This window comes from Gobio gobio, assembly GCF_949357685.1.
Source record: "Gobio gobio genome assembly, chromosome: 6".
Lineage (NCBI taxonomy): Eukaryota > Metazoa > Chordata > Actinopteri > Cypriniformes > Gobionidae > Gobio > Gobio gobio.
The window spans coordinates 4,808,876-4,830,780 of record NC_137102.1 but is presented as its reverse complement, the minus strand read 5'-3'; the positions used below and the strand labels follow the sequence as shown (position 1 = coordinate 4,830,780).

The 21,905-nt window shown below is 48.0% G+C and overlaps 1 protein-coding gene across 8 annotated transcripts in view; it reads left to right on the top strand.

Annotated features, from left to right (window-relative positions):
- The first annotated feature begins 7,445 nt into the window (after positions 1-7,445).
- The window catches only part of LOC307128303 (NACHT, LRR and PYD domains-containing protein 3-like), a 54,934-nt gene continuing 40,474 nt past the window's right edge, over positions 7,446-21,905 (top strand). For 3 of the 8 annotated variants that reach the window (XR_013816766.1, XM_079820050.1, XM_079820054.1), the window contains exons 1-6: positions 7,557-7,756; positions 7,996-8,086; positions 8,267-8,380; positions 9,149-9,256; positions 9,415-11,196; positions 12,970-13,143. Coding sequence is in view for 6 of the 8 variants with exons in the window: in XM_079820050.1 (XP_079676176.1) it covers positions 8,037-8,086; positions 8,267-8,380; positions 9,149-9,256; positions 9,415-11,196; positions 12,970-13,143 (2,228 nt within the window). In the remaining 2 variants the exon portion in view is untranslated. Of the gene's footprint in view, positions 7,757-7,995; positions 8,087-8,266; positions 8,381-9,148; positions 9,257-9,414; positions 11,197-12,969; positions 13,144-21,905 lie in introns of all 8 variants that reach the window. The other 5 variants (XR_013816765.1, XM_079820052.1, XM_079820051.1 and 2 more) reach the window with 3 other exon arrangements.

Sequence of the window (21,905 nt, the reverse complement as noted above, 5' to 3'; positions counted from 1 at the left end):
TAAATAAACAGATGAGGAAGCATCAATTAAACACAAGCCTTCCCACAAAATATAAAATAATAATAATGAAATGAAAAAAAGAAAAAAAAAACAGAAAGAAAGAAACAACAACATTATATTAATTACCAATACATTAATTGAACAAAAACGCCAAATTTTGAGCATACATTCAGAGTTTTAGTAGCCTTTTTGGTAGATATGGTAGATATGGATTTAATATAGATCTTAACATCTTCTTGAAAGTGAGAAAAATTGGGGGAAACTTTAATAGTTTTACATTTGTGTTGTATCATGTACTTCATTAGCCTACATCACGTAACTAGAGGAACACGTCAGAACTGTTTCTATAGGCTTGAGATGTTCGAAATCTGCGCAGAACCGATCACCGGTGATCAGCGCGAGATGCATTCCGGTTAGAAAAGTGTCCGAGGGCGGTCCGCCATGCTCTGATGTCATGCTGACGTATGTCAAAAAACTCTCGCGAGCGAAGGCGGATGTGTCGGATTCTGCAGTCGAGCGCAGCTGCTCTCCACCGACTGCGCGGAGCAAAAGCATGATGGGAAACGACTTGCTGACGACACAGCTTAATGCTTATTGGTTTAAACAACCGTGATGTATGGTTCTTTTTTTTAAATGTTTGATTTTAAAACTCTGAGATCATGTTTTTATGTGTGAATATTCCCAAACTCTCTAGCAAAGGCGATCGCTCTGTGGGTTATGTGATTTTGTCATATTTATAAAATATGTATAATATCAAATATATATATATAAAAAACATGTATGTAGGCCTAATTAAAGTCAAAATGATTGATAAACACGTCTTTCGAATGGAAATAAATAACAAAAACTTTGGGTGTCTTGTTCATAATATTTTATTTTCATATAAAAGTAACAGAACTTAAATTACATCCAGTTTATCAGCAACAAAGCGCACGAGTGTGAATCCCGCGATATCCGCCTTTGATCTCGCAGGTGTCGGATCCACTACGAGAAGAGAGAACTGCTCGGGTTATGTATATAACCCTTGTTCCCTGAGAAGGGGAACGAGCACTGCATCGGGACGATGCTTTGGGGATACTCCCTTAGCATCAGCGAATCTGAAACCAGAATGCCAACTAGGCCAATCCGATTGGCGTGCGTGATGACGTCATCGTGACGGCATACCCGGAAGTATAAAAGGTGTGCTGGAACGTAATGGCGGTAGTAATTGCTCTGAAGCATGCGCTCCAGGCGCGCCAAGGTGTGGCGTCGGGATGCAGTGCTCGTTCCCCTTCTCAGGGAACAAGGGTTATATACATAACCCGAGCAGTTCCCTTTCGAGGGAACTCGCACTGCATCGGGACGACGCTTTGGGGAACGAGTACCCACTAGGCCACACCGAAGGGTAGCGCCTGCCCTAGTGTGAAGCCGGAAACCGGGCACAGCTAGGACTGGAGCACCCTAGCACCAGGCGTCGTAGGGAGATCCAGGCTATAAAACCTGATAAAAGTGTGTGGGGTAGCCCACCCGGCCGCCTCGCAGATATCCCGCAAGGGGACCCCAGAAAGAAGGGCCACCGAAGAGGCCATGCCTCTGGTGGAATGAGCCCTCACAGCCACAGGTGAAGGCAAACTGCGCACCTGATAGGCCATGGTAATCGCCTGGACAATCATATTACTGATTGTCTGAGTAGACGCAGGCAATCCCTTCTTAGGTGAGCCAAAACACACCAACAGTTGTTGTGATCTCCTCCACTGTGCAGACTTCGCCAGATAAACTCTGAGCGCCCTAACCGGGCAGAGTAGGTGAAGCCTCCCCTCTTCCGCCGTCACATGAGGCGGAGGATGAAATGCCTGCAGGACCAATGACCTGACCACCCTTGATGGCACCTTAGGCACGTAGCCCGGCCTAGGGTGTAAGATGGCCTTTACTCCTCCCGGGGCAAACTCCAGGCAGGTTGGCGTTACCGCCAAGGCCTGGAGATCTCCCACTCTCCTGAGAGAGGTAATGGCAAGGAGAAAAGCCACCTTAAGGGTCAGATCCTTCGGTCCAGCCGACTCCAATGGTTCGAAGGGGGCCTCAGCCAATCCTTCGAGAACCACTGCCAGGTCCCAGGTTGGAACTCTGGGCCGAGCCGCAGGCCTCATCCTCCGAGCCCCACGGAGGAATTGTACAACCAGCTGGTGCCTACCCAGAGGCCCATCACCCAAAGGAGTGTGGAAAGCCGCAATGGCAGCCACGTACACCTTGAGTGTGGACGGGGTAAGCCCTGCAGAGAAACGATCTTGGAGGAACTCCAGCACTGAAGCCACTGGGCAGTTAACTGGGTCCACCTCACGTTCTCTGCACCAAGTGGAAAATACATTCCACTTGAGGCTGTACAGTCTCCTCGTAGACGGAGCCCTGGAGCTGAGTAAGGTCTCTATCACCTCCGCCGATAGGCCAGCCTCTATGTACCTGGTCCCCTCAGGGGCCAGACCCATAGGTTCCAAATCTCCGGGCGGGGGTAAAATATCGTACCCGCCGCCTGAGATAGGAGATCCCTCCTCAGAGGAATCTCCCACGGCTGACCTGCTAGCAGAGCTATGATATCCGAGAACCAAACTCGAGTCGGCCAACGGGGTGCTACCAGAAGTAGACTGACCCCCTGTCGACGGACCCTTTCCAGGACTCCCGGGAGCAGAGCAATCGGGGGAAATGCGTACAGACGCAGCCTCGGCCACGTCTGCACCATGGCATCCAGCCCCAGCGGAGCTGGATGCGTGAGGGAAAAACCACAGTGGACAGTGGGACGTCTCTCGAGACGCAAACAGATCCACTTCCACTGGGCCGAACCTCTTGCATATGGCCTCCACCACCTCTGGGTGGAGTCGCCACTCCCCGGGCCTCAGCCCCTGCCTCAGCAGGATGTCTGCTCCCTGATTTTGGACCCCCGGGACAAACATTGCCCTGATGGACAACAGTTTCCCTTGGGACCACAGGAGGATGTGATGTGCCAGTCTGCAAAGAGGGCGCAACCTCAAACCCCCCTGCCGTGCCCCAACCAGTGAGGGAGGCGTCTGTTGAAACGGATTTCCGGCAACAGGACGCTCCCAACACTGGCCCTTGGGACAGAAACCAAGGTTTCTTCCATATGACTAGGGAACGAAGGCCACTGCGCGTTACCCTGATCATACAGAATGGATTTCCCCTCAAGGAAAGCCACCTGGTTTACTTCCATATCAGGACATGGTGGCCGCGGAGGTCCGGGAAAAAGCTCCTCAGAGCTTTGTAGACCGCCAGCATTTCCAGGCAGTAGATGTGCCTTGAGAAATGCCTGGTCTCCCACAGACCTCTCGCAAAGCGGCCGCCATGACCACGTCCCAGCCAGTGAGGGAGGCGTCTGTTGAAACGGATTCCCGGCAACAGAACGCTCCCAACACTGGCCCTTGGGACAGAAACCAAGGTTTCTTCCATATGACTAGGGAACGAAGGCCACTGCGCGTTACCCTGATCATACAGAATGGATTTCCCCTCAAGGAAAGCCACCTGGTTTACTTCCCATAACCACGTCCCAGCCAGTGAGGGAGGCGTCTGTTGAAACGGATTCCCGGCAACAGAACGCTCCCCACACTGGCCCCTGGGACAGAAACCAAGGTTTCTTCCATATGACTAGGGAACGAAGGCATCTGCGCGTTACCCTGATCATACAGAATGGTTTTCCCCCAGAGGAAAACCCCTTGATTCCCAGCTACCACTGTAAGGGTCTCATGCAGCAGGCCAAGAGATATTCTGTTGGACGCAGCCGCAATGAGCCCCAGCAGACCTTAAACTGCTTGACAGTGGTGCTGTGGCCTAGCTTCATTTTAGAGACCAGGCCGCCTCGAAGAACCCGATATTGGTACGCTTTGCCCCAAAAAGCGAACCTCAGGAACTTCCTGTGACACAGAAGGATGGATACAGAGAAGTATGCGTCCTCTTCAGACCCATCGTGACAGACCAGTCCTCAGACTGGATCTGAATCACAATGGAGGAAATGCTAAGCATCTTGAATCTGAATCTCCTCAGAGAACGATTCAAGTACCTCCGGTCTAAAGTTGGATGCAACTCGCCATCCCTCTTAGGAACTATGAAGTACTGGCTGTAGAACCCGGACTCCCTGCCTGGCGGAGGAGCACATTCTGTGGCCTCCTTACCAACAGGGAGTGAACTTCCTGTTCCATTACCCGAACCTGCCCAGGGACCACTGCCGTCCAGACCACCCCACTGAACTTCAGGGGAAGGTAACCGGACTGCAGTCTGTATGCCCCTTCCTACAGTCGCAGGCCCCAAGCTGATATATTCGGAGGCATAACCATGCGCCGAGATAATCTGCTAAGGGAACCAGCCTCTCGAGGCCGGTCTCGGGTGTCAACCGAGCCTCCTCCCCGACCCCCTGAAGCGGCTTACCGGCAGGGCGAAATCGAGGAAGATTTTCGGTGTGCGTACGCGTTTGCTGGACCACCGCAAGTCTTGCTAGAGGCGGCTGGTGCAGCACGCGTGCACGGGGAAACGATGTGGCCCGAAGCGTACTAGACGGCGGGAACACAGCATCGATTCCCGAAAACTCCACAGGGGAGGCGACCTCGATCGCTCCTACCCGGGAGAGGGGGCTGGCCAGCAGGGGGCCTCATCTAAGGGAGCAGCTCAACAGGGCCACAACCCTAGAACGGACACTGCGATTAGCAATTGCCTGAAACTGATGTGTCCCGCAGGCCACAAGGCGGCGAGAACGACATCAACTTCAGGAGGGCTCCATCTTAGATGAATATCCAGTTCACAAGTTAAACACGCTTGGGTGACAGAATTAAAGTATCCAACTTATCAAAGTCGGATAACATGACACTCAATTCCTCGGAATTAAATGCCATCATAATCACCAAACCCGTGCAACCTGATCTGAATAATAGGCTGAATAAAAAATATATCTAACTCCTCAAAGTCAGATAATATTTTAATTTAATTCCTCAGAATTAAATGCAGCCACAATAAGGTGAAACATAGTCTGAATGATTGGCTGAATATCTAACTCCTCAAAGTTAGATTATATTTAATTTTAATTCCTTAGAATTAAATGTAGCCGTAATTAATCAGATGACACTGTTTTATTTGTATTTATACGGACTCATAGACCCCGCGTTGCCTCAGCAACGTGGTTCAAGCCGTCATAATACAATTGGCTTTCATCCCTCGAGAAAAAAGCCAAACAGTGTCACACAATACAGTGAAACATGGTCTGAAATGACTGAATATCTAACTCCTCAGAGTCAGATAATATCTCATTTAAATCCTCAGACTTAAATGCAGCCATATCAGACAAATACTGATTTATTTACAATACGGACTCGTCCGTTAAGCCAACCAGTATCTCATGCACACTGATCGCGTGTGTTCACATTAATTGCAGACCCATAACCTGCGCGCTGCCTTTTTTTTTCTTTTTTTCCAGCAATCGCGTGTATGGAATCTTGCATATTTAAGAAGTGCTTATGACTTTGACTGCCTCGATGCTGAGTACGTCTAATTCCTCAGAATCAGACCTCTCACACATCGCGTCCTCCGCCCCGGGGGAAGAAGCCGCAGCGCGGGCTTCCACACGGGGAAGGAGAACATCTGAACTGTCAAATAAAGACTGGGAAGATGCCTCAGCAGTCCCAGTCCCGCTGACAGTCCATCCGTGAGCCCCATGACCAGCCTCGCCGCACCGCCTCGGCGGATGCGGGACCGATCCACGGGGCTCACGCCGAGAGCGGAGCACTCTGAGCGTCAGCTTTCATAATGCTCACAAGCGGCTCCCTCGAGAGCCGCTCGAGCATGCTGAACGCCCAGGCAGTGCACACACAGCAGGTGTGTATCCGAGCCCGACATGTAGCGAGGGCAAGGATGCACACACTGCTTGAACTCTCTCACTTTTTCACACTTCATTTCAATCACACACTTTCACTGACATACAACAGTAAATAGACAGATAGTTTGACAGATAGCGCTTGCTGAAGAGCAATAACTACCGCCATTACGTTCCAGCACACCTTTTATACTTCCGGGTATGCCGTCACGATGACGTCATCACGCACGCCAATCGGATTGGCCTAGTTGGCATTCTGGTTTCAGATTCGCTGATGCTAAGGGAGTATCCCCAAAGCGTCGTCCCGATGCAGTGCGAGTTCCCTCGAAAGGGAACTGTCCGGCTTGCCTGCACTTTTTTCACTCCTCCCCTCACTGCAGCCGCCTAGTCTCGGCTGAATTTCAGGCGAGGCAAGGCGCATCTCAAACAAGCCTTATGTCACACAAACAATCCTTCCATGTTCCGCCAGAGGGCGCTCATAGGGTCAAAACACCCGAATGCTTCATTTATGGTCGGGACTTTTTTGTCTTTTTGGAAATGTATGCGCGCTATAAATTATAACTGATTCAATATATGTGACAAAATCTAAATAGTATAATTAAGTAAGACATTATATAAATATTACATTTGTTTGTTTATAAAATTGTTATTTTATAAAACATACTCTAAATAAAAAATAATTTATGCGAACTAATGGTTTTAACTAAAGACTAATGTAAACTTTTATTTACTGTATCCACATAACGTTTTATATTAATACATCTTGATCCATGGCACTGTGTTCATGTTCTCAGTTTGGTAATGTTGGTGTGTGCACGCTATAGCTGTCTCAGTTGGCTTTCTAGTTAGAGTTTGTTTAATAAACCTTATTTCACTTTCATCATCATCATCATTGGAATATACGTGACAATCTGTTTAGTGTTTACCTTGTGTAAAAACTTAAATGGTTTAAGGCAACAGTTTCCATATGCAATTTTCTATAGTAAAGTTAACTAATTTGTGCTATAGCTATATTATAAGAGTGGGATACAGACGCATGCTGTCCATTGTAGTAATCAGAACCAAACAGGGCACAATGCTTTTTTAAACACACACAAACAAACAAAACTGTTTTGGCTAAAGACAATTTTCAAAAGAAAGGATGTAGAAATAAAGCATTTGTTCTCAAAAGGAAATGATTACACTTCATTTATACACTATTGTTTTTTTTACTGTCTCTGTCCTCTTATGCTCATGTTCAGGCAATAGTTTTAGAAAACTTAGTTATAGGAGAAGACTTGAACTAAAGGTGAGGATCCTCGTGGTCAATCTTGTTGTGATGTCCAGTCATAGTTTATTTATTTATAGGATGTGAAGAAGAGGAGGAATGTTGGAGAGTTTATTGAATAGCAAGGGAAGCAGGGCTAGACAGATTATATTTAGGTCAGATGCACGTGGAATAATTGGGTGATGAACGTTTACATATTTTTTATTATCACCTGTCATAAACAGACACGTCACACCGCCCTCTACTGGCTAAATATGAATAATCTGCTCTGGCTCCTACAAATGCATAATCCGTGTCATAAACACTGATCTATATAAATTACATTAAAATGTCTGTGGTCATACATATGTTTGCTTGGAGTTCAGCAATAAACTGACTGGAGTTATTAACTGTAAACGTTAAACCTGATTAAACTCACTTTATCTGCCAATCACGTACTGCCTCGTCACAGAGTGAAAGTAAAAGTAAAATAAATCAGAAGTTTCTCCATTTTAAATAGACAGCCGATACAAAATACAAAACGTTTAATATAAACTTTTATAAAATCGTAGACAGGAATGTACGTGTAGCTACTTGATGTTTGTGAATCGGGTGGCTATGTAGATACATTTGCTGAAGGTGACTTCGCGTCTCGAGACTCTTTACAGGTGACTTCCACATTCATATTTTCTCTGAAAGGATTTTTCATCATAAAGCAAATGAACGCGGTTTCTGTTGTGTATCGTGGTGTAGGCTATATGTGTAGCAGATGTGAAGTCTTGTGCTACTACTTGATGTTTTGAGTGAAATTATGTCTCCAACTCTCCGATCTGGTCAGATCAATGATAAAGATGTTTAACGATGTTTAATTACTGTAGTTTTGAGTTTGTTCGTCATTTCCACCCAGAGTCAGTGGAGACCAGACTGTTTCAACTGTTCAGCTTCATCATGGATGACACACAAACATCCAGAGATGAAGATTTTTCTCCTGGATGCAGGTACTTTGAATAAACACATTAAATAACCTTTTATATAATAAAAGAGATGTCTGTATTAAATTACCTTTCTTGAAAATACTGTCTAAACCCTCCTCAAATGCTTTTCATTAAAAACGTTTTGAAGATTAGCCTACATTATGATGATTATCATCAAACATATTTAAATCTGTTTTGTTATAGTTCAGTTCAGCAGGAGAGATCAGAACCAGAGCCCAGCTGTGTGTCTATGAGGAGTGACTGGTCTATGGAACATCCAGAGCATTTTAAGAGTGAAGATACACAGACTGATCTCAGGTACATCTCATAACATTAAGTCTTAACAACTTATTTAAATTTATAATATTCATAATAGACATGTTGTCTTCACCTGATGCGCACCCTCAGTTGATACTGTAATAATATCTTGGCAAATGCTCCAGTGCATATTTGTGTCTGTAGAACGTCAAATATATCCATTTACAACGTGAAATAGTTGTTGATTTCTTGTACGCAATGGCCAATATGTTGTAAGTTAGTCAGACTCCACTCACTGCTCAAACCAACAGTTTTTATTTTTATTTAGTACTGAGTTATACAGGCTTGCAAAACCTCTCATGAACAAACAAACAAAATGTGATTATGATTTGATTATGATGCCTGGAGGCATAATAGGCCAAAGATAAGATGGCCAAATAAAAATATTTTTATTTAACTTTTTTTTTAAAGTTATATTGTGCTTTGTTTGTATAATGTCTGCTGGAATGCTAAAAATGTTCAGTGTAAAATAAATCTTTTTAAATTGTAGTTTTGTAAAAAATAATAATAATAATAATAATAATAATTTGATAAGTATTGCGCAAAAAAAAACTTCTTTTTTATATTTTTTCTACTTTAAGTTTCACTGGCATTATGTTAAATTTTAAGCAAAAAATCAATAATATATTATTTTAATTTAATATTTACAATGTATAAAAAGCTTTCTCAAGCTAATATAAAGTTTGAGTCTTGAGCAATTGATTTAATATGTGCATTAACCACCAATATCAGAATGTCTGATTCTTGATTCTCTTCATGATGTTTAAGGTCAATCCCACCACCCAGATCAGCCGTAACAACACCCGTCTGTAAGAATAATGACCAGTCTATGAATCAACTACAGGACTTTAATGAAAGCAGGTATGCTGGTGTCAGGTAAAGTGTGGGATTTTTTTGTTGATTGGAGATCATAACTCTCAAATTTCACAAACCTTATATATTCTTGGTCATGATACAGAGAACAAATAAGACATTTTACTCTATATATTTATCTATTTAACTCATGTAATACCATGATATTTTAATTTTTACAGCCATGACGTCCTCAACAAGTTTAGATCAAATCTAAGGAAGAAGTTTGAGTATCTGTGTGAGGGAACAGCAAAGCAGGGAAACCAAACACTCCTGGATAAGATCTACACAGATCTCTACATCACAGAGGGTGAGAGTGGAGAGATCAGTAATGAGCATGAGGTGAGACAGATTGAGACACAATTCAGGAGAGCAGCAACAGAGGACACACCGATCAAATGCAATGACATCTTCAGACCTTTACCTGGACAAGACAAACACATCAGAACTGTGCTGACAAAGGGAGTCGCTGGCATCGGAAAAACAGTGTCTGTGCAGAAGTTTATCCTGGACTGGGCTGAAGGGAAAGTGAATCAGGACGTTCAGCTCATATTTCCACTTCCTTTCAGAGAGATCAATTTGATGAAGGACAAAACACTCAGTCTTTCAGATCTTCTTCATGGCTTTTTCCCTGAAACAAAAGAAATGGAAATATCTAGAGACAAATATAAAGTGTTGTTCATCTTCGATGGTCTGGACGAGTGTCGTCTTCCCTTACAGTTTCAAAGGAATGAGACTCTACAAGATGCAAACAAAAATAAATCAGTGGACGTGCTGTTGACGAACCTCATTGCTGGGAATCTGTTTTCCTCTGCTCTCATCTGGATCACCTCCAGACCAGCAGCAGCTGATCTCGTCCCCTCTAAGTGTGTCCATCGAGTGACAGAGGTACGAGGCTTCAATGAGCCACAGAAGGAGGAATACTTCAGGAAGAGAATCAGTGATCAGAGTCTGGCCAATACAATCATCTCACACCTGAAGTCATCAAGGAGCCTCCAGATCATGTGCCACATCCCAGTGTTCTGCTGGATCTCAGCCACTGTTCTAGAGAAGATGTTGAGTGAAGCAGAGACTGGAGAGATTCCCAAAACTCTCACTCAGATGTACACACGCTTCCTGATCCTTCAGACCAACATCAAACATGAGAAGGACTATGAGAAGAACGTGACAGATGAAGACATGATCCTCAAACTGGGGAAAGTGGCTTTTCAGCAGCTTGTGAAAGGCAATGTGATCTTCTATGAGGAAGACCTGAGAGATTGTGGCATTGATGTGACAGAAGCATCAGTGTACTCAGGATTGTGCACTCAGATCTTCAGAGAGGAGTCAGGCTTTTATCTGGGCAAAGTCTTCTGCTTTGTTCATCTGAGTGTTCAGGAACATCTAGCAGCTTTATATGTGCACCTCTCCTTCACAAACAACAACAGAAATGCATTTGATCCAGGCTTGTTGTTTAGATTCAAGGACTGGTTTCAACTCAATTCATCAGTATATGTATTATCTGAGTTGCATCAGAGAGCTGTGGATGTGGCTCTTCAGAGTAAAAATGGACATCTGGACCTTTTCCTGCGGTTTCTTCTGGGTCTTTCAGTGGAGTCTCATCAGATTCTTCTACAGGGACTAATGACACTGAGAAGAAGCAGGTCTGACAACAATGAGAAAACAGCTCAGTACATCAAGGAGAAGATCAGGACCATTGACTCTCCAGAGAAGTCCATCAATCTGTTTCACTGTCTGAATGAACTGGGTGACCATTCAGTAGTGGAGGAAATACAGCACTATCTGAAATCTGGAACAATAAGTGAAGCCAGACTCTCTTCATCTCAGTGGTCAGCTGTAGTTTTTGTGTTGTTGACATCAGAGAAGAAGCTGGATGAGTTTGATATTAATACATTTTTTGGGAAAAACAATAAAGCTGAAAAACTGAAGGTTCTTCAGAAGCTGCTGCCAGTGATTAAAGTTCAGTAAGTATCAGTGAGAACAAGCACTTCACTGTTAGCTCATCAATCTTTAAAAAAAAAAAAAAAAAAAAAAAAAAAAAAAGTTATTGTATCAGTTATTGGAGCAATTTGGCTGCATACTTGAAACATGTTTTATTACAACAAAATACATCTACCCTGATTGTTTTTCTGAAACTTATTTCTTGAATTTAACTAGTTTATTTATGGGAATTTGATGGCTAGATGTGATTGGGAAACGATACAAACTGAACTCCAACTGGTGTTAAAGCACCTGCCAGCCAATGTCTTCAACATGAGGATTAGTTTGATACAAACAAGTTTAATGTTACGAATTAATTAACACTTAAACCATTTGTATGGATTTGATCCACGTTAAAGCTTAATTCTTTATTGTTTCAAATTTGACTATAAAACTTGCACAACTTGGATAAGGTTTTTTATGAACATTTTAACACTTAAAATTTAAACAAACAAAGCCTGACTTGTATAATAGAGGGAAACAACATCAACTGGAAAGAGACTGGAAAATATAGGGCAAAGCCAAAATATATAAATATGACAATGATATGTATAATATGACATAATAAAGTACAAAATATTATAAAAAAGGCCATCATGATTGAGATATCCGTTGATGGCTGTACAATTCATGTAATTGTAATAATTTGTCTTAAAGGGGTGGTTGATTGCCCCTATTTACAAGATGTAAAATAAGTCTCTGATGTCCCCAGAGTGTGTCTGTGAAGTTTTAACTCAAAATACCCCACGGATAATTTTTTCTAGGATGTTATAATTGTCACTTTTTGGGTGAGCAAAAACGTGCCGTCCCTTTTAAATGCAAAGCTTCAAGAACTCCAGTTAGCAGCTCTGATCACCTCATGCAGACAGGCAATGAAACTGTTCAGCCTTTTATGTTCAAACTGGAGTCGGACAATGATGGAGAGACTCACAAAGAAGTGACAACATGTAGAATGCAACAGGACATTTAGGAGTTACAACAGGAGTTGACTATCTTCAAGTCATTGATTATCATTTTCTGCCATGATAATCTCACCCCCTTTGTTGTGTGTTACCGGGGGCAGGGTTTATGTACATTTCAGGGTTTGTGATGTCACTAAGCCCGGAGTAAGCTTGTGTAGTCCCTACCAGTTTGTTGTAGTCCTTAAAATGCAATTTCTTTAAAAGAAAATATCTCCCTTTGCTTTGAACTTTGAACATCGTAACTTTGCAGATATTTTTTATATATCGTGAAATCATAATCAACCACCCCTTTAATTTTACGCTAGGCAAAGAGAATGACTTATCATTGATCCAGTACTATAAATTAGATTTCCTGGCAGCAATGGGCAAAAAAATCAAACATTCGTGTAGCATGTTTATTAGTTATTCACCTGCAAGAGAGGCCAAGAATTAATGAAAAATGAATAGAACTCCAAGTCTAGCCCAAGAATTTCATGGTCTTAAATTTAGAGCTTAGTGTGGATTTAGTTTAGTTTAAATTTATGTTGTAAATGTTGTGCTGTTCAGTCTGTGCAGAATCTTGAACTAAATAGCTTTTGTTCTTGAGTCCATATTTGTCCCATTTGTCTTTTGTTTACACTTAACTCTCTCTCTCCCATCGCAATCTGTGACACCATGACCTCAAGTCATTTTGAGACAATGCCATCTATTGGTGACCAAGTGCAGTTTTTTTTCTTTACTTCATCTGCAAATTGCCTAATGTTTTGCTTTCTGTTTTCAGTTCATAGTGTTTATATGATTTTCATCTCTCTACAGTTTGACTGATTGTGGAGTCACAGAGAAAGATTGTGCTGCTCTGACTTCAGTTCTGGGATCAAACCCCTCACACCTGAGAGAACTGAATTTGAAGGATAAAAAACTACGAGATTCGGGTGTGAAGCTTCTCGCTGTCATACTGGAGGATCCTGACTGTAAACTGGAGAAACTCTGGTAAGATCGTCTCTCTCATAGTCAGACATGTTATTGTCTTCTGTAAGACTAAATCAGGGATTCTCAAATCTGGCACTGGAGGGCCGCTGAGCTGCAGTTTAGCTCAAACCCTGATCAAACTTACCTTCCTGTAACTCTGAAGACATGGATTAGCTTGTTTAGGTGTTTTTTGATTAGGGTTGGAGCTAAACCAGAGATTGTCTTCTATTAGGGAAATGACAGGGTCTGGGGTTTTAACATGGGAGAAAGTGTAACAGCCATCATGCATCACGTGAGGCACTTCAGCCTGTTGTGTAATGGCTGTGACTTTAGTGCTCGCCGTTCAAAGTTTTATGACAGACAGTTACAGATTACGTTAATCAATCAATCAAGTTTCTTGTGGATTAGCGAGTTGGTCTTAAATATTCTTAAATGTAAAATAAATGTCCTGTATTTGGTGTTATATCTCTAGTAAACGTAGACTAGGACTGCATTGTTTGTGGAATGTGCTTTACTGGGGAAAAAAGAGCGTGGATATCTCTATTAGCTTCACTGCAGTGCAGAGTGCAAAAAACCCTTCAAAATGATGTATGATTTTTATGAATCGGACAAAAAAATTACTGAGCTACACCTGTTTGAAATTGATATAAGTGAAGTGAAGCTCCCAAGTGAGTAATAGTGAATAAAGTCAATTTTGAGGAAATTCGAGTTTACATTTTATGAAGGTTCCAAAACAAAATCACACGTTTCACACGTGCAGGATCTCGCGTTATTTCCTTGTCACTTCTAGTGTGTGTTTGGTTGTGAAACGTAGTTTGCGGACCAGACAGAGTTGTCTGCGAAAAAACATATATTGTTTAGCGTAAAACATGCTGAAGATAACGGACTGGCAGTCGATTCATTAAATGAAGATATTTTCTCACAAAAGTGGTTTATTCAGTCAAGTGAAGCCTCTACTCCATTGACATCCATTAAAAAAAAGTGTCTATTTACACCAAGTGCAAATAGCGTGTCTTGTTGGCAAGTGCTATCCGCACTAGCTCCACCTAACAATGCCTGTTTGGGAAAAACAAGATTAAAAAAAGAACGTGTGTATTTCAATGTTTTCAGTGACATAGTCAGTAACGCATAAGGCTTAACGATCTAGGTTTTGCCCAACAGCCTAGCAACCACCCAGAACACCTTAGTAACAGCCTATCAATATTCATATAACTGACTGACAAAATTGTATAAAAGGTGATGCAGTGCATCGTCAATGCTTTGTGATGCATCGTTATATCGAATTGAACCGAATCGATGGCATGATAATCGTAATCGAACCGAACCGTGAGACCAGTGTAGGTTCACACCCTTAGTTGCTAGGGATTGGCTAGGAAGTGGTGAAGGTGATACGTGATTGGCTGTTTGCTGTCCGAGTCAAATGAGACCACCCTCATAGAGACAGAGCACATTTAGGCCACACCCACACCGGGGGGAAACAATCCAACCACCTCCATTGACTTTGCATTGCATGAAGGTTCCTCCTTGTCATTTCTTGCTTCTAACAAAAGACAGAACAATGTTTAAAAGCTGCTGTGTGACCGGGTGTACAGCAAACAAGCTAAAAAACACAATTCATTTTTTATAAACTACTGAACCATAAAAGCCATTTTTTAAGGAGACAAAAGTGGATATAGGCAATAAGACGTGAAGCATCAGCAGGAAGAATGGGTAAATTGTGGGAATCTAACACTCAGTATGTCTACGTGTGCAGTAGGGCTGCCACTAACGACTATTTTTATATCGATTAATCTATAGACTAATTTATTAACAATTTTACTTAACAACATTTAATTTAACTTGCAACGTTGGCCTTCAGTAGTGTACTATAAAAAAGTATAAATGTAAACAAGCCCTTGACAAAATGTAAAACTAAAAGAATACAAATTTAAAAAGGTACAAATTTATAAATCAACATAACAAAAAAAAGAGAATATCAACAAATACTTTTTATTTAGATTAGTGTTGTCACGATACCAAAATTATGACTTTGATACGATACCAGACTAAAATACCTCAATACCGATACTGAATCGATACCATGGCAAAAAAACAGTAAAAGTAATTGAATAATATGACAGAACTTACTATTCATTGTTTTAGGGTTAAAAAACCCTAAAAACTCACTTGGCCGGCATGTTCCTGCCCTGCTTCACACAGAATATGAGGTCCGGCCCTTTAAGAGCTGCACGGACCAAATTCATTTTAACACCCGATTTCTCATTCAACTCTGTATACGTTCACTAAAGACATCCGACTGCGTTTACCCGAATACTCGCTAGGACGTGTATTTTTACATATTTACCATTCAAACCCAATAATCCGCAAAACTGCCGTCGCGATCTGTCTGAGTGAAATGGGCCTTTCACACAGAACGCGGCAACGGCACCGCTGCGCTAAGAAATCCATTCATTTCAATGGCTTGCGCCGCGCAAGGACGGTTTGGACGGACGGAGCGCACCATTGACGAGCTTGTGCGCACACCGCGGTCAAAGATGAACAGTTTTGAAAACTTTGCTCTGGCCAGCGAAGCGCAAATCACATTGTATATGAACCCAGCGCATTCCGCATCCTGTGTGAAAGCCCCATTTAAGGCGTGTGCGCGGCTGCGCGGCGTGCGCAGAGCTTTCACACAGGATGCGGAATGCGCTGCACTGGCCGCTAGGTTCAGCGTAGCCCTTCATATACAAATCGATTTGCGCTTCACTGGCCAGAGCAAAATAGGCGGTGTTGTCAAAACTGTTCATCCATTATGCTTTCCGTGCTTGTTTCGATGCACCGTTTCTATTGGCCGCGCGGGTAATCGTCACAGAGCGCAGCGGCAAAAGTTAAAATATTTTGAACTTTGACCCCAGTGTGCGCACATGCTCGTCAATGGTGAGCTCCGCCGCGTGTGCGCTTTGGTCGACACAGCAACAAATCGTCCTTGCGCGACGCAAGCCATTGAAATGAATGGATTTCTTAGCACAGCGGTGCCTTTGCCGCGTTCTGTGTGAAAGGCCCAACAGTCCGGCAGCACGCGAGCACATCCAGGCCGCACCGCACTTTTCTGTTGTTTTCTTTTTCCTGAGCTGCGCGTATATATTTGACTGTTCTGCTTCCATTGTTTAGTGAACGGTGGAAGCAGAGCTCACACACACGTCCTCACTCCTGCTGTCACACACTTGTCCTCACTCCTGCTGTCACACATCGACACAAATGAAGAAATACTGCTCTTATTAGAGTGCTGTCGTTTTATAAAGTACCGGTACTAATACAATTTCATATCGTACCCAACTTACCCAGTCGACCAAAAATATTGACAACGACTAATTCGACGCAGTCGATTGTATTGACCAATCGCGACAGGCCTAGTGTGCAGTAAACATTTTATCCACATGTCAGTTTTATATAATATATTTCCTGTCGCTGATTACATTCCCCTCCAGTGGGCGTAGTTCTCAGAGTAATATAACATGTTGCGCTCTGTCTCAATTGCCTGTATCCACTTTTGTGTCCTTAAACGCTCGTTTTTTGGGGTCGACAGCTTATAAAAACTTTGACATTTTTCTGTTTGTGTTCTGTTCTGCGTTGTGTTATTAAGAATAACCCCCTCTCCCCTCTCCCCTCTCCCCTCTCCCCTCTTCCCTCTTCCCTCTTCCCGCACCCTCTTCCCTCTCCCCGCACCCTCTCCCCTCTCCCCTCTCCCCTCTCCCCTCTCCCCTCTCCCCTCTCCCCTCTCCCCTCTCCCCTCTCCCCTCTCCCCTCTCCCTCACCCCTCTCCCCTCTCCCCTCTTCCCGCACCCTCTCCCCTCTCCCCTCTCCCCTCTCCCCTCTTCCCTCTTCCCTCTTCCCGCACCCTCACCCTCACCCTCACCCCTCACCCCTCTCCCCTCTCCCCTCTTCCCGCACCCTCTTCCCTCTTCCCGCACCCTCTTCCCTCTTCCCTCTTCCCTCTTCCCGCACCCTCACCCCTCTTCCCTCTTCCCGCACCCTCACCCCTCTTCCCTCTTCCCTCTTCCCTCTTCCCTCTTCCCGCACCCTCACCCCTCTCCCCTCTCCCCTCTCCCCTCTTCCCTCTTCCCGCACCCTCACTCCTCTTCCCTCTTCCCGCACCCTCACCCCTCTTCCCTCTTCCCTCTTCCCTCTTCCCTCTTCCCTCTTCCCGCACCCCTCTTCCCTCTCCCCTCTTCCCTCTTCCCTCTCCCCTCTCCCCTCTCCCCTCTTCCCGCACCCTCTCCCCTCTTCCCTCTTCCCTCTTCCCCCTCTTCCCCCTCTTCCCTCTTCCCTCTTCCCTCTTCACCCCTCTCCCCTCTTCCCCCTCTTCCCTCTTCCCTCTCCCCTCTCCCCTCTCCCCTCTCCCCTCTTCCCGCACCCTCTCCCCTCTCCCATCTCCCATCTCCCATCTCCCCTCTTCCCTCTTCCCTCTTCCCTCTTCCCTCTCCCCTCTCCCCTCTCCCCTCTCCCCTCTCCCCTCTCCCCTCTTCCCTCTTCCCGCACCCTCACCCCTCTTCCCTCTTCCCTCTTCCCTCTTCCCTCTTCCCGCACCCTCACCCTCACCCTCACCCTCTCCCCTCTCCCCTCTCCCCGCACCCCTCTTCCCCCTCTTCCCTCTTCCCTCTTCCCTCTCCCCTCTTCCCTCTTCCCTCTTCCCTCTTCCCCCTTCCCTCTTCCCTCTTCCCCGTCTTCCCCCTCTTCCCCCTCTTCCCACTCTTCCCTCTTCCCGCACCCTCACCCCTCTTCCCTCTTCCCTCTCCCCTCTCCCCTCTCCCCTCTTCCCTCTTCCCTCTTCCCTCTTCCCGCACCCTCTCCCCTCTCCCCTCTTCCCTCTTCCCTCTTCCCTCTTCCCCCTCTTCCCTCTTCCCCCTCTTCCCTCTTCCCCCTCTTCCCTCTTCCCCCTCTTCCACGAGGAATATGCTTCCCCCCTCTCCCCTCTCCCCTCTTCCCTCTTCCCTCTTCCCTCTTCCCGCACCCTCACCCCTCTTCCCTCTTCCCTCTTCCCTCTCCCCTCTTCCCTCTCCCCTCTCCCCTCACCCCTCTCCCCTCACCCCTCTCCCCTCACCCCTCTCCCCTCTCCCCTCACCCCTCTCCCCTCACCCCTCTCCCCTCTCCCCTCTCCCCTCTCCCCTCTCCCTCTCCCTCTCCCCGCACACTCTCCCCTCTCCCCTCTCCCCTCTTTTCCCAACATTTGGCTGCACCCTTCGACCAGCCTCAGCCATTGTGAGGCCGTGATTGACAACATGACCCACAATTGTAGCCCCGATTTCATCATTGGCCTCTTCTTCCTCTTCCCCTGTTTTGTCCCCTTCCTTCCCGCACCCTCTCCCCTCTCCCCTCTCCCCTCTTCCCCCTCTTCCCTCTTCCCTCTTCCCTCTCCCCTCTCCCCTCTTCCCGCACCCTCTTCCCTCTTCCCTCTCCCATCTCCCCTCTTCCCTCTTCCCTCTCCCCTCTCCCCTCTCCCCTCTCCCCTCTCCCCTCTCCCCTCTCCCCTCTCCCCTCTCCCCTCTCCCCTCTTCCCTCTCCCCTCTCCCCTCTTCCCTCTTCCCTCTTCCCGCACCCTCACCCCTCTTCCCTCTTCCCTCTTCCCTCACCCCTCTTCCCTCTTCCCTCTTCCCTCTTCCCTCTTCCCTCTTCCCTCACCCCTCTTCCCTCTTCCCTCTTCCCGCACCCTCACCCTCACCCTCACCCTCACCCTCACCCTCTCCCCTCTCCCCTCTCCCCTCTCCCCTCTCCCCGCACCCCTCTTCCCTCTTCCCTCTTCCCTCTTCCCCCTCTTCCCCCTCTTCCCCCTCTTCCCCCTCTTCCCCCTCTTCCCTCTTCCCGCACCCTCACCCCTCTCCCCTCTTCCCGCACCCTCTCCCCTCTCCCCTCTCCCCTCTCCCCTCTCCCCTCTCCCCTCTCCCCTCTTCCCGCACCCTCACCCGTCTCCTCTCTCCCCTCTCCCCTCTCCCCTCTTCCCCTCTTCCCTCTTCCCTCTTCCCTCTTCCCTCTCCCCTCTCCCCTCTCCCCGCACCCCTCTTCCCTCTTCCCTCTTCCCTCTTCCCTCTTCCCTCTTCCCTCTTCCCCCTCTTCCCCCTCTTCCCCCTCTTCCCTCTTCCCGCACCCTCACCCCTCTTCCCTCTCCCCTCTTCCCGCACCCTCTCCCCTCTCCCCTCTCCCCTCTCCCCTCTCCCCTCTTCCCTCTTCCCGCACCCTCACCCGTCTCCTCTCTCCCCTCTCCCCTCTCCCCTCTTCCCCTCTTCCCTCTTCCCTCTTCCCTCTTCCCTCTTCCCTCTTCCCTCTTCCCTCTCCCCTCTCCCCTCTCCCCTCTCCCCTCTTCCCTCTTCCCTCTTCCCTCTTCCCTCACCCTCACCCTCACCCCTCACCCCTCTCCCCTCTCCCCTCTTCCCGCACCCTCTTCCCTCTTCCCTCTTCCCTCTTCCCTCTTCCCGCTTCCCTCTTCCCGCACCCTCACCCCTCTTCCCTCTTCCCTCTTCCCTCTTCCCGCACCCTCACCCCTCTTCCCTCTTCCCTCTTCCCTCTTCCCTCTCCCCTCTCCCCTCTCCCCTCTCCCCTCTCCCCTCTCCCCTCTTCCCGCACCCTCTCCCCTCTCCCCTCTTCCCTCTTCCCTCTTCCCTCTTCCCTCTTCCCTCTTCCCTCTTCCCCCTCTCCCCTCTTCCCGCACCCTCTCCCCTCTTCCCTCTTCCCTCTTCCCCCTCTTCCCCCTCTTCCCTCTTCCCTCTTCCCTCTTCCCTCTTCACCCCTCTCCCCTCTTCCCCCTCTTCCCTCTTCCCTTTCCCCTCTCCCCTCTCCCCTCTCCCCTCTCCCCTCTTCCCGCACCCTCTCCCCTCTCCCATCTCCCCTCTTCCCTCTTCCCTCTTCCCTCTCCCCTCTCCCCTCTCCCCTCTCCCCTCTCCCCTCTTCCCTCTTCCCTCTTCCCGCACCCTCACCCCTCTTCCCTCTTCCCTCTTCCCTCTTCCCTCTTCCCTCTTCCCTCTTCCCTCTTCCCTCTTCCCTCTTCCCGCACCCTCACCCTCACCCTCACCCTCACCCTCACCCTCTCCCCTCTCCCCTCTCCCCGCACCCCTCTTCCCCCTCTTCCCTCTTCCCTCTCCCCTCTTCCCTCTTCCCTCTTCCCTCTTCCCCGTCTTCCCCCTCTTCCCCCTCTTCCCACTCTTCCCTCTTCCCGCACCCTCACCCCTCTTCCCTCTTCCCTCTCCCCTCTCCCCTCTCCCCTCTCCCCTCTCCCCTCTCCCCTCTTCCCTCTTCCCTCTTCCCGCACCCTCTCCCCTCTTCCCTCTTCCCTCTTCCCTCTTCCCCCTCTTCCCTCTTCCCCCTCTTCCCTCTTCCCCCTCTTCCACGAGGAATATGCTTCCCCCCTCTCCCCTCTCCCCTCTTCCCTCTTCCCTCTTCCCTCTTCCCGCACCCTCACCCCTCTTCCCTCTTCCCTCTTCCCTCTCCCCTCTTCCCTCTCCCCTCTCCCCTCACCCCTCTCCCCTCACCCCTCTCCCCTCACCCCTCTCCCCTCTCCCCTCTCCCCTCTCCCTCTCCCTCTCCCTCTCCCCTCTCCCCTCTCCCTCTCCCTCTCCCCTCTCCCCTCTCCCCTCTCCCCTCTCCCCTCTCCCCTCTTTTCCCAACATTTGGCTGCACCCTTCGACCAGCCTCAGCCATTGTGAGGCCGTGATTGACAACATGACCCACAATTGTAGCCCCGATTTCATCATTGGCCTCTTCTTCCTCTTCCCCTGTTTTGTCCCCTTCCTTCCCGCACCCTCTCCCCTCTCCCCTCTTCCCCCTCTTCCCTCTTCCCTCTTCCCTCTCCCCTCTCCCCTCTTCCCCCTCTTCCCTCTTCCCTCTTCCCTCTCCCCTCTCCCCTCTTCCCGCACCCTCTTCCCTCTTCCCTCTTCCCGCACCCTCTTCCCTCTTCCCTCTTCCCGCACCCTCACCCCTCTTCCCTCTTCCCTCTTCCCGCACCCTCACCCCTCTTCCCTCTTCCCTCTTCCCTCTTCCCTCTTCCCTCTCCCCTCTCCCCTCTCCCCTCTTCCCGCACCCTCTCCCCTCTTCCCTCTTCCCTCTTCCCTCTTCCCTCTTCCCTCTTCCCTCTTCCCCCTCTTCCCCCTTCCCCCCTCTTCCCCCTTCCCCCCTCTTCCCCCTTCCCCCCTCTTCCCCCTTCCCCCCTCTTCACCCCTCTCCCCTCTTCCCCCTCTTCCCTCTTCCCTCTTCCCTCTTCCCCCCTCTTCACCCCTCTCCCCTCTTCCCCCTCTTCCCTCTCCCCTCTCCCCTCTCCCCTCTCCCCTCTCCCCTCTCCCCTCTCCCCTCTCCCCTCTCCCCTCTCCCCTCTCCCCTCTCCCCTCTCCCCTCTCCCCTCTTCCCGCACCCTCTCCCCTCTCCCATCTCCCCTCTCCCCTCTCCCCTCTTCCCTCTTCCCTCTTCCCTCTTCCCTCTTCCCTCTCCCCTCTCCCCTCTTCCCGCACCCTCTTCCCTCTTCCCTCTCCCATCTCCCCTCTCCCCTCTTCCCTCTTCCCTCTCCCCTCTCCCCTCTCCCCTCTCCCCTCTCCCCTCTCCCCTCTCCCCTCTTCCCTCTTCCCTCTTCCCGCACCCTCACCCCTCTTCCCTCTTCCCTCTTCCCTCTTCCCTCACCCCTCTTCCCTCTTCCCTCTTCCCTCTTCCCTCTTCCCTCTTCCCTCACCCCTCTTCCCTCTTCCCTCTTCCCGCACCCTCACCCTCACCCTCACCCTCACCCTCACCCTCACCCTCTCCCCTCTCCCCTCTCCCCTCTCCCCTCT